This window comes from Salvia miltiorrhiza, chromosome 8 (assembly GCF_028751815.1).
Source record: "Salvia miltiorrhiza cultivar Shanhuang (shh) chromosome 8, IMPLAD_Smil_shh, whole genome shotgun sequence".
NCBI classification, from domain to species: Eukaryota; Viridiplantae; Streptophyta; class Magnoliopsida; order Lamiales; family Lamiaceae; genus Salvia; species Salvia miltiorrhiza.
The window spans coordinates 43,660,788-43,672,998 of record NC_080394.1 but is presented as its reverse complement, the minus strand read 5'-3'; the positions used below and the strand labels follow the sequence as shown (position 1 = coordinate 43,672,998).

Genomic DNA, 12,211 nt, shown 5'->3' with positions numbered 1-12,211 from the left:
AGATGATAAGCTGGACAAGCTATGCAACATGTTCGAAAAGTTCATGACAACACAAGGAACACCCAACCAAGGGGCCCCCAACATCCGGAAGCCTGTGAAGACTTGCCAACTTTGCATGGCAAATTCACATACAACCGATGAATGCCCACAACTGTTCGAGGACGAGGAGGTTAATGCTATTGGGCAATAGTCAGGAGGAAGTAATGGGGGACAAAATCAAAAGCCTTTTGAACCCTATAGGCAGCAATACAACAACCAAGGATGGAGACAGCATGAAAACCTCAGGTACAACAACAACAACTATCTGGGGCCGAACCAGGGGCAACCAAGTAATCAACAGCAGTACTCGCAACAACCTCGACAGGCAAGAGGATCCTCCCTGGCAGAGCTTGTGCATCAAATGGCACAACAACAAGTAAAATTCCAGCAGGAGACCAAAAAGTTCATGATGGAGACAAGGGGAGGAATGCAGAATGTGAATGCCCACCTGTCACACCTTGCCCAAGCAGTAGCTCGCCTGGAAAGCAAACAAGGAGAACTTCCTGCCCAAGTGGAGGTCAAGAAGGTAAATGCTGTGACACTCAGAAATGGCAAGGAATTACCCGAAGTGGTTGGAAAGAAAACTCAAGAGGAACCAGAGGTTAGTGAGGAAGTTGGAATGGGGTCAACAGATGAGGAAGAATTAGCTCAAGAAAGGGAAATCAAGAAGAAAGCAGCGGAGAAAGGCAAAGAAAAATTGAGACACATTGAGCCCATAATCCCCTTCCCAGGCAGAATGGCCAAAGAACAGGAAAAGGAAGAATTGACCGAATTGGTGAAAATCTTCAGAAAGGTGGAAGTCAATATGCCCCTTCTGGTCGCACTACGCTCTATGCCCAGATGCGCTAAATTCCTAAAAGAGCTCTGCACCCGGAAGGTTAAATACACTGATGATGCCAAGTTCCAAGTGGGCGAGTCAATATTCGCAGTCTTGCAACGAGATATGCCGATAAAGTGTGGAGATCCAGGGATGTTCTACATTCCTTGTGTGATAGGGACCATGAAGGTGGATAAAGCAATGCTCGACCTCGGGGCATCCATTAATGTTATGCTTTTATCCATGTATCAGGACCTGGAGATAGGACTGCTGAAGCCTACCCGAGTGGTAATTCAACTGGCAGACAGGTCAAATGTGTACCCAGAGGGGATACTGGAGGACGTTTTGGTCAAAGTGGAGGAACTCATTTTCCCAGCAGACTTCTACATCTTTGATATGGGAAAGTCAAAAGCACGCGACCCAGTCATGCTTCTAGGAAGGCCTTTTCTCAAAACTGCCAGGACACGTATCGATTGTGATACGGGCAAATTGACATGCCAGTTCGAGGAAGCGACAGTAACTTTTGATATATATAACGCCATGAAGCATCCAACTGACACAGAGATGGTGAATAGTGTCAATATAATCGACAGGGTTGTTGAGGAGGAATTACCCAGAACGACACTCAGGGAACCCCTCGATGTGATAATCTAGAACAATATCACCGAGGAAGATGTTCAGGAGAAACAACTACACGAGGCGGTGAAAATGCTGAATGCTTGGAGCGAAGGAATCAACCACACGGAAGCTCTGAACATTCCTACCTTGAAGGCTGAGGATCGATTGGTGCCTTCACTCCATAGAGCACCCAAGCTCGAACTGAAGTCTCTGCCCAAACATCTCAAATACATATTTTTGGGCGACAATGACACTTTGCCCGTAATCATCAACTCGGAGTTAACACCAGAAGATGAAAGCAAGGTTAAGAAGACCTTAGGTAAATACAAAGAAGCTATTGGATGGACCCTAGCCGATATTAAGGGCATAAGCCCTACGGTGTGTATGCACCACATATTGCTAGAAGAAGATGCAACCCCAGCCCGAGATCCCCAGAGGAAGCTTAATCCAGCGATGAAGGAGGTCGTGATGAAGGAGATACTTAAACTATTGGATTTGGGCATAATATACCTAGTGTCCGATAGTAGATGGGTGAGTCCAGTGCACGTTGTGCCCAAGAAGTCTGGCATACAAGCGGTGGAAAATGAATTTCGGGAATTGATCGCTACAAGGTTACAAACCGGATGGAGAGTATGTATTGACTACCGCAAGCTCAATCAAAAGACAAGGAATGATCACTTCCCTTTGCCTTTCATTGACGAGATGCTTGAGAGACTTGCGGGAAATCAATATTTTTATTTTCTGGATGGATACTCGGGATATATGCAGATTTGGGTTTAGTTGGAAACCCTGTTCTGCCCATAAGCACGTTGTGGTCAGAACCCATCAGAATACAAACCCTTTTTAGTGACACCCTTGCAGGAGGAGTTACTGCTCAGTTCCCTGTGAATTCGACTCTGGACTTACCACTAGCTAGTCTAGTTGTAGGCACAAGATATTTTATTTGCGTGAAGCTCAAACGACAGCTTCGTCAAATTGGCGCCGTTGCTGGGGAACCGAGAGCGCTAGTAATTTCTTTTGTAATTTAAGTGTTAGTTTTGCCTTATTGTGTGTTTCTTCGTCGTACCAGGAGTGCAGGTAACGAAGATCTTCTGTTCAACGCGGAGATTGAGCGACTAGTACGACTGAACAACGGGAACAGACGCAGGGCAGAACAGAACAAGAGGCACGAGAGAGACAAAGATAGTTAGAAGAAGAAAGAGAGATGGCAGAAAATCCAGAAGTAGTGAATGATAATACCAACAAAACCCTTCGGGACATGATGTTCCCGAACAATCTAAACCTCCGGTCGTCTGCCATCGTGCTACCGAAGATCACTGGAAACTGGGAGCTGAAGCATACCCTGATTCAAATCTTGCCCAAGTACAGTGATATGCCCGGGGAGGACCCTCAAAGACATCTTCAGGATTTCGAGATGGCATGCGGAACAGTGCGCACTGCAAGCCAAGCACTTGGTGAATACATCCGACTCCTTACTTTTCCGTTCTCTCTATTAGAGGGAGTGAGGGAGTGGCTGTACGATTTGCCCGAAGGAAGCATCCGGACTTGGCAGGAGTTGCAAAGTAAGTTCTTGGAGAAGTATTTTCCTGCAGCCCGAATCCAGAATTTGAGGACACGAATAAGCAACATCAAGATGGGGTAAGGAGAAATCCTCTACGAGTATTGGGGGAGGTTCAAGCAAATGTTGGCCAAATGCCCACAACATCAAATACCGAACCATGATCTTATTCGGTATTTCGTGGGAGGACTTTGAAGGCAAGATAGGCAGTGGTTACACGCTGCTTGCGGAGGATCAATCCTGAATAAATATGCAGCAGAGGCTTTCAAACTCATAGCTGAAATGGCCAAGGAGTCCAGAGACGAAGAAGGAACAATAGTCAGGAATGCACCGACCTCGAATCCTTCTGCCCAAGATGATAAGCTGGACAAGCTATGCAACATGTTCGAAAAGTTCATGACAACACAAGGAACACCCAACCAAGGGGCCCCCAACATCCGGAAGCCTGTGAAGACTTGCCAACTTTGCATGGCAAATTCACATACAACCGATGAATGCCCACAACTGTTCGAGGACGAGGAGGTTAATGCTATTGGGCAATAGTCAGGAGGAAGTAATGGGGGACAAAATCAAAAGCCTTTTGAACCCTATAGGCAGCAATACAACAACCAAGGATGGAGACAGCATGAAAACCTCAGGTACAACAACAACAACTATCTGGGGCCGAACCAGGGGCAACCAAGTAATCAACAGCAGTACTCGCAACAACCTCGACAGGCAAGAGGATCCTCCCTGGCAGAGCTTGTGCATCAAATGGCACAACAACAAGTAAAATTCCAGCAGGAGACCAAAAAGTTCATGATGGAGACAAGGGGAGGAATGCAGAATGTGAATGCCCACCTGTCACACCTTGCCCAAGCAGTAGCTCGCCTGGAAAGCAAACAAGGAGAACTTCCTGCCCAAGTGGAGGTCAAGAAGGTAAATGCTGTGACACTCAGAAATGGCAAGGAATTACCCGAAGTGGTTGGAAAGAAAACTCAAGAGGAACCAGAGGTTAGTGAGGAAGTTGGAATGGGGTCAACAGATGAGGAAGAATTAGCTCAAGAAAGGGAAATCAAGAAGAAAGCAGCGGAGAAAGGCAAAGAAAAATTGAGACACATTGAGCCCATAATCCCCTTCCCAGGCAGAATGGCCAAAGAACAGGAAAAGGAAGAATTGACCGAATTGGTGAAAATCTTCAGAAAGGTGGAAGTCAATATGCCCCTTCTGGTCGCACTACGCTCTATGCCCAGATGCGCTAAATTCCTAAAAGAGCTCTGCACCCGGAAGGTTAAATACACTGATGATGCCAAGTTCCAAGTGGGCGAGTCAATATTCGCAGTCTTGCAACGAGATATGCCGATAAAGTGTGGAGATCCAGGGATGTTCTACATTCCTTGTGTGATAGGGACCATGAAGGTGGATAAAGCAATGCTCGACCTCGGGGCATCCATTAATGTTATGCTTTTATCCATGTATCAGGACCTGGAGATAGGACTGCTGAAGCCTACCCGAGTGGTAATTCAACTGGCAGACAGGTCAAATGTGTACCCAGAGGGGATACTGGAGGACGTTTTGGTCAAAGTGGAGGAACTCATTTTCCCAGCAGATTTCTACATCTTTGATATGGGAAAGTCAAAAGCACGCGACCCAGTCATGCTTCTAGGAAGGCCTTTTCTCAAAACTGCCAGGACACGTATCGATTGTGATACGGGCAAATTGACATGCCAGTTCGAGGAAGCGACAGTAACTTTTGATATATATAACGCCATGAAGCATCCAGCTGACACAGAGATGGTGAATAGTGTCAATATAATCGACAGGGTTGTTGAGGAGGAATTACCCAGAACGACACTCAGGGAACCCCTCGATGTGATAATCTAGAACAATATCACCGAGGAAGATGTTCAGGAGAAACAACTACACGAGGCGGTGAAAATGCTGAATGCTTGGAGCGAAGGAATCAACCACACGGAAGCTCTGAACATTCCTACCTTGAAGGCTGAGGATCGATTGGTGCCTTCACTCCATAGAGCACCCAAGCTCGAACTGAAGTCTCTGCCCAAACATCTCAAATACATATTTTTGGGCGACAATGACACTTTGCCCGTAATCATCAACTCGGAGTTAACACCAGAAGATGAAAGCAAGGTTAAGAAGACCTTAGGTAAATACAAAGAAGCTATTGGATGGACCCTAGCCGATATTAAGGGCATAAGCCCTACGGTGTGTATGCACCACATATTGCTAGAAGAAGATGCAACCCCAGCCCGAGATCCCAGAGGAAGCTTAATCCAGCGATGAAGGAGGTCGTGATGAAGGAGATACTTAAACTATTGGATTTGGGCATAATATACCTAGTGTCCGATAGTAGATGGGTGAGTCCAGTGCACGTTGTGCCCAAGAAGTCTGGCATACAAGCGGTGGAAAATGAATTTCGGGAATTGATCGCTACAAGGTTACAAACCGGATGGAGAGTATGTATTGACTACCGCAAGCTCAATCAAAAGACAAGGAATGATCACTTCCCTTTGCCTTTCATTGACGAGATGCTTGAGAGACTTGCGGGAAATCAATATTTTTATTTTCTGGATGGATACTCGGGATATATGCAGATTTGGGTTTAGTTGGAAACCCTGTTCTGCCCATAAGCACGTTGTGGTCAGAACCCATCAGAATACAAACCCTTTTTAGTGACACCCTTGCAGGAGGAGTTACTGCTCAGTTCCCTGTGAATTCGACTCTGGACTTACCACTAGCTAGTCTAGTTGTAGGCACAAGATATTTTATTTGCGTGAAGCTCAAACGACAGCTTCGTCAAATTGGCGCCGTTGCTGGGGAACCGAGAGCGCTAGTAATTTCTTTTGTAATTTAAGTGTTAGTTTTGCCTTATTGTGTGTTTCTTCGTCGTACCAGGAGTGCAGGTAACGAAGATCTTCTGTTCAACGCGGAGATTGAGCGACTAGTACGACTGAACAACGGGAACAGACGCAGGGCAGAACAGAACAAGAGGCACGAGAGAGACAAAGATAGTTAGAAGAAGAAAGAGAGATGGCAGAAAATCCAGAAGTAGTGAATGATAATACCAACAAAACCCTTCGGGACATGATGTTCCCGAACAATCTAAACCTCCGGTCGTCTGCCATCGTACTACCGAAGATCACTGGAAACTGGGAGCTGAAGCATACCCTGATTCAAATCTTGCCCAAGTACAGTGATATGCCCGGGGAGGACCCTCAAAGACATCTTCAGGATTTCGAGATGGCATGCGGAACAGTGCGCACTGCAAGCCAAGCACTTGGTGAATACATCCGACTCCTTACTTTTCCGTTCTCTCTATTAGAGGGAGTGAGGGAGTGGCTGTACGATTTGCCCGAAGGAAGCATCCGGACTTGGCAGGAGTTGCAAAGTAAGTTCTTGGAGAAGTATTTTCCTGCAGCCCGAATCCAGAATTTGAGGACACGAATAAGCAACATCAAGATGGGGTAAGGAGAAATCCTCTACGAGTATTGGGGGAGGTTCAAGCAAATGTTGGCCAAATGCCCACAACATCAAATACCGAACCATGATCTTATTCGGTATTTCGTGGGAGGACTTTGAAGGCAAGATAGGCAGTGGTTACACGCTGCTTGCGGAGGATCAATCCTGAATAAATATGCAGCAGAGGCTTTCAAACTCATAGCTGAAATGGCCAAGGAGTCCAGAGACGAAGAAGGAACAATAGTCAGGAATGCACCGACCTCGAATCCTTCTGCCCAAGATGATAAGCTGGACAAGCTATGCAACATGTTCGAAAAGTTCATGACAACACAAGGAACACCCAACCAAGGGGCCCCCAACATCCGGAAGCCTGTGAAGACTTGCCAACTTTGCATGGCAAATTCACATACAACCGATGAATGCCCACAACTGTTCGAGGACGAGGAGGTTAATGCTATTGGGCAATAGTCAGGAGGAAGTAATGGGGGACAAAATCAAAAGCCTTTTGAACCCTATAGGCAGCAATACAACAACCAAGGATGGAGACAGCATGAAAACCTCAGGTACAACAACAACAACTATCTGGGGCCGAACCAGGGGCAACCAAGTAATCAACAGCAGTACTCGCAACAACCTCGACAGGCAAGAGGATCCTCCCTGGCAGAGCTTGTGCATCAAATGGCACAACAACAAGTAAAATTCCAGCAGGAGACCAAAAAGTTCATGATGGAGACAAGGGGAGGAATGCAGAATGTGAATGCCCACCTGTCACACCTTGCCCAAGCAGTAGCTCGCCTGGAAAGCAAACAAGGAGAACTTCCTGCCCAAGTGGAGGTCAAGAAGGTAAATGCTGTGACACTCAGAAATGGCAAGGAATTACCCGAAGTGGTTGGAAAGAAAACTCAAGAGGAACCAGAGGTTAGTGAGGAAGTTGGAATGGGGTCAACAGATGAGGAAGAATTAGCTCAAGAAAGGGAAATCAAGAAGAAAGCAGCGGAGAAAGGCAAAGAAAAATTGAGACACATTGAGCCCATAATCCCCTTCCCAGGCAGAATGGCCAAAGAACAGGAAAAGGAAGAATTGACCGAATTGGTGAAAATCTTCAGAAAGGTGGAAGTCAATATGCCCCTTCTGGTCGCACTACGCTCTATGCCCAGATGCGCTAAATTCCTAAAAGAGCTCTGCACCCGGAAGGTTAAATACACTGATGATGCCAAGTTCCAAGTGGGCGAGTCAATATTCGCAGTCTTGCAACGAGATATGCCGATAAAGTGTGGAGATCCAGGGATGTTCTACATTCCTTGTGTGATAGGGACCATGAAGGTGGATAAAGCAATGCTCGACCTCGGGGCATCCATTAATGTTATGCTTTTATCCATGTATCAGGACCTGGAGATAGGACTGCTGAAGCCTACCCGAGTGGTAATTCAACTGGCAGACAGGTCAAATGTGTACCCAGAGGGGATACTGGAGGACGTTTTGGTCAAAGTGGAGGAACTCATTTTCCCAGCAGACTTCTACATCTTTGATATGGGAAAGTCAAAAGCACGCGACCCAGTCATGCTTCTAGGAAGGCCTTTTCTCAAAACTGCCAGGACACGTATCGATTGTGATACGGGCAAATTGACATGCCAGTTCGAGGAAGCGACAGTAACTTTTGATATATATAACGCCATGAAGCATCCAGCTGACACAGAGATGGTGAATAGTGTCAATATAATCGACAGGGTTGTTGAGGAGGAATTACCCAGAACGACACTCAGGGAACCCCTCGATGTGATAATCTAGAACAATATCACCGAGGAAGATGTTCAGGAGGAACAACTACACGAGGCGGTGAAAATGCTGAATGCTTGGAGCGAAGGAATCAACCACACGGAAGCTCTGAACATTCCTACCTTGAAGGCTGAGGATCGATTGGTGCCTTCACTCCATAGAGCACCCAAGCTCGAACTGAAGTCTCTGCCCAAACATCTCAAATACATATTTTTGGGCGACAATGACACTTTGCCCGTAATCATCAACTCGGAGTTAACACCAGAAGATGAAAGCAAGGTTAAGAAGACCTTAGGTAAATACAAAGAAGCTATTGGATGGACCCTAGCCGATATTAAGGGCATAAGCCCTACGGTGTGTATGCACCACATATTGCTAGAAGAAGATGCAACCCCGGCCCGAGATCCCCAGAGGAAGCTTAATCCAGCGATGAAGGAGGTCGTGATGAAGGAGATACTTAAACTATTGGATTTGGGCATAATATACCTAGTGTCCGATAGTAGATGGGTGAGTCCAGTGCACGTTGTGCCCAAGAAGTCTGGCATACAAGCGGTGGAAAATGAATTTCGGGAATTGATCGCTACAAGGTTACAAACCGGATGGAGAGTATGTATTGACTACCGCAAGCTCAATCAAAAGACAAGGAATGATCACTTCCCTTTGCCTTTCATTGACGAGATGCTTGAGAGACTTGCGGGAAATCAATATTTTTATTTTCTGGATGGATACTCGGGATATATGCAGATTTGGGTTTAGTTGGAAACCCTGTTCTGCCCATAAGCACGTTGTGGTCAGAACCCATCAGAATACAAACCCTTTTTAGTGACACCCTTGCAGGAGGAGTTACTGCTCAGTTCCCTGTGAATTCGACTCTGGACTTACCACTAGCTAGTCTAGTTGTAGGCACAAGATATTTTATTTGCGTGAAGCTCAAACGACAGCTTCGTCAAATTGGCGCCGTTGCTGGGGAACCGAGAGCGCTAGTAATTTCTTTTGTAATTTAAGTGTTAGTTTTGCCTTATTGTGTGTTTCTTCGTCGTACCAGGAGTGCAGGTAACGAAGATCTTCTGTTCAACGCGGAGATTGAGCGACTAGTACGACTGAACAACGGGAACAGACGCAGGGCAGAACAGAACAAGAGGCACGAGAGAGACAAAGATAGTTAGAAGAAGAAAGAGAGATGGCAGAAAATCCAGAAGTAGTGAATGATAATAGCAACAAAACCCTTCGGGACATGATGTTCCCGAACAATCTAAACCTCCGGTCGTCTGCCATCGTGCTACCGAAGATCACTGGAAACTGGGAGCTGAAGCATACCCTGATTCAAATCTTGCCCAAGTACAGTGATATGCCCGGGGAGGACCCTCAAAGACATCTTCAGGATTTCGAGATGGCATGCGGAACAGTGCGCACTGCAAGCCAAGCACTTGGTGAATACATCCGACTCCTTACTTTTCCGTTCTCTCTATTAGAGGGAGTGAGGGAGTGGCTGTACGATTTGCCCGAAGGAAGCATCCGGACTTGGCAGGAGTTGCAAAGTAAGTTCTTGGAGAAGTATTTTCCTGCAGCCCGAATCCAGAATTTGAGGACACGAATAAGCAACATCAAGATGGGGTAAGGAGAAATCCTCTACGAGTATTGGGGGAGGTTCAAGCAAATGTTGGCCAAATGCCCACAACATCAAATACCGAACCATGATCTTATTCGGTATTTCGTGGGAGGGCTTTGAAGGCAAGATAGGCAGTGGTTACACGCTGCTTGCGGAGGATCAATCCTGAATAAATATGCAGCAGAGGCTTTCAAACTCATAGCTGAAATGGCCAAGGAGTCCAGAGACGAAGAAGGAACAATAGTCAGGAATGCACCGACCTCGAATCCTTCTGCCCAAGATGATAAGCTGGACAAGCTATGCAACATGTTCGAAAAGTTCATGACAACACAAGGAACACCCAACCAAGGGGCCCCCAACATCCGGAAGCCTGTGAAGACTTGCCAACTTTGCATGGCAAATTCACATACAACCGATGAATGCCCACAACTGTTCGAGGACGAGGAGGTTAATGCTATTGGGCAATAGTCAGGAGGAAGTAATGGGGGACAAAATCAAAAGCCTTTTGAACCCTATAGGCAGCAATACAACAACCAAGGATGGAGACAGCATGAAAACCTCAGGTACAACAACAACAACTATCTGGGGCCGAACCAGGGGCAACCAAGTAATCAACAGCAGTACTCGCAACAACCTCGACAGGCAAGAGGATCCTCCCTGGCAGAGCTTGTGCATCAAATGGCACAACAACAAGTAAAATTCCAGCAGGAGACCAAAAAGTTCATGATGGAGACAAGGGGAGGAATGCAGAATGTGAATGCCCACCTGTCACACCTTGCCCAAGCAGTAGCTCGCCTGGAAAGCAAACAAGGAGAACTTCCTGCCCAAGTGGAGGTCAAGAAGGTAAATGCTGTGACACTCAGAAATGGCAAGGAATTACCCGAAGTGGTTGGAAAGAAAACTCAAGAGGAACCAGAGGTTAGTGAGGAAGTTGGAATGGGGTCAACAGATGAGGAAGAATTAGCTCAAGAAAGGGAAATCAAGAAGAAAGCAGCGGAGAAAGGCAAAGAAAAATTGAGACACATTGAGCCCATAATCCCCTTCCCGGGCAGAATGGCCAAAGAACAGGAAAAGGAAGAATTGACCGAATTGGTGAAAATCTTCAGAAAGGTGGAAGTCAATATGCCCCTTCTGGTCGCACTACGCTCTATGCCCAGATGCGCTAAATTCCTAAAAGAGCTCTGCACCCGGAAGGTTAAATACACTGATGATGCCAAGTTCCAAGTGGGCGAGTCAATATCCGCAGTCTTGCAACGAGATATGCCGATAAAGTGTGGAGATCCAGGGATGTTCTACATTCCTTGTGTGATAGGGACCATGAAGGTGGATAAAGCAATGCTCGACCTCGGGGCATCCATTAATGTTATGCTTTTATCCATGTATCAGGACCTGGAGATAGGACTGCGGAAGCCTACCCGAGTGGTAATTCAACTGGCAGACAGGTCAAATGTGTACCCAGAGGGGATACTGGAGGACGTTTTGGTCAAAGTGGAGGAACTCATTTTCCCAGCAGACTTCTACATCTTTGATATGGGAAAGTCAAAAGCACGCGACCCAGTCATGCTTTTAGGAAGGCCTTTTCTCAAAACTGCCAGGACACGTATCGATTGTGATACGGGCAAATTGACATGCCAGTTCGAGGGAGCGACAGTAACTTTTTATATATATAACGCCATGAAGCATCCAGCTGACACATAGATGGTGAATATTGTCAATATAATCGACAGGGTTGTTGAGGAGGAATTGCCCAGAACGACACTCAGGGAACCCCTCGATGTGATAGTCTAGAACAATATCACCGAGGAAGATGTTCAGGAGGAACAACTACACAACGCGGTGAAAATGCTGAATGCTTGGAGCGAAGGAATCAACCACACGGAAGCTCTGAACATTCCTACCTTGAAGGCTGAGGATCGATTGGTGCCTTCACTCCATAGAGCACCCAAGCTCGAACTGAAGTCTCTGCCCAAACATCTCAAATACATATTTTTGGGCGACAATGACACTTTGCCCGTAATCATCAACTCGGAGTTAACACCAGAAGATGAAAGCAAGGTTAAGAAGACCTTAGGTAAATACAAAGAAGCTATTGGATGGACCCTAGCCGATATTAAGGGCATAAGCCCTACGGTGTGTATGCACCACATATTGCTAGAAGAAGATGCAACCCCAGCCCGAGATCCCCAGAGGAAGCTTAATCCAGCCATGAAGGAGGTCGTGATGAAGGAGATACTTAAACTATTGGATTTGGGCATAATATACCCAGTGTTCGATAGTAGATGGGTGAGTCCAGTGCACGTTGTGCCCAAGAAGTCTGGCATACAAGCGGTGGAAA

At 46.4% G+C, this 12,211-nt stretch overlaps 1 protein-coding gene across 1 annotated transcript; it reads left to right on the top strand.

The window, feature by feature from the left end:
• The first annotated feature begins 3,314 nt into the window (after nt 1-3,314).
• LOC130998514 (uncharacterized) lies at nt 3,315-5,315 on the top strand. The gene is made up of 3 exons (XM_057923929.1): nt 3,315-3,568; nt 3,626-4,808; nt 4,896-5,315. The coding sequence occupies exons 1-3, from the start codon at nt 3,315-3,317 to the stop codon at nt 5,313-5,315; spliced, it is 1,857 nt and encodes a 618-aa protein (XP_057779912.1).
• The last annotated feature ends 6,896 nt before the right edge of the window (nt 5,316-12,211 follow it).

Coding starts and splice junctions, on each gene's coding strand:
- LOC130998514 (XM_057923929.1), top strand. CDS start 3,315: ATGGCCAAGGAGTCCAGAGACGAAGAAGGAACAATAGTCAGGAATGCA. Junction 3,569..3,625: donor GAGGAGGTTAATGCTATTGG/GCAATAGTCAGG, acceptor TGAACCCTATAG/GCAGCAATACAACAACCAAG. Junction 4,809..4,895: donor ATCCAGCTGACACAGAGATG/GTGAATAGTGTC, acceptor GTGATAATCTAG/AACAATATCACCGAGGAAGA.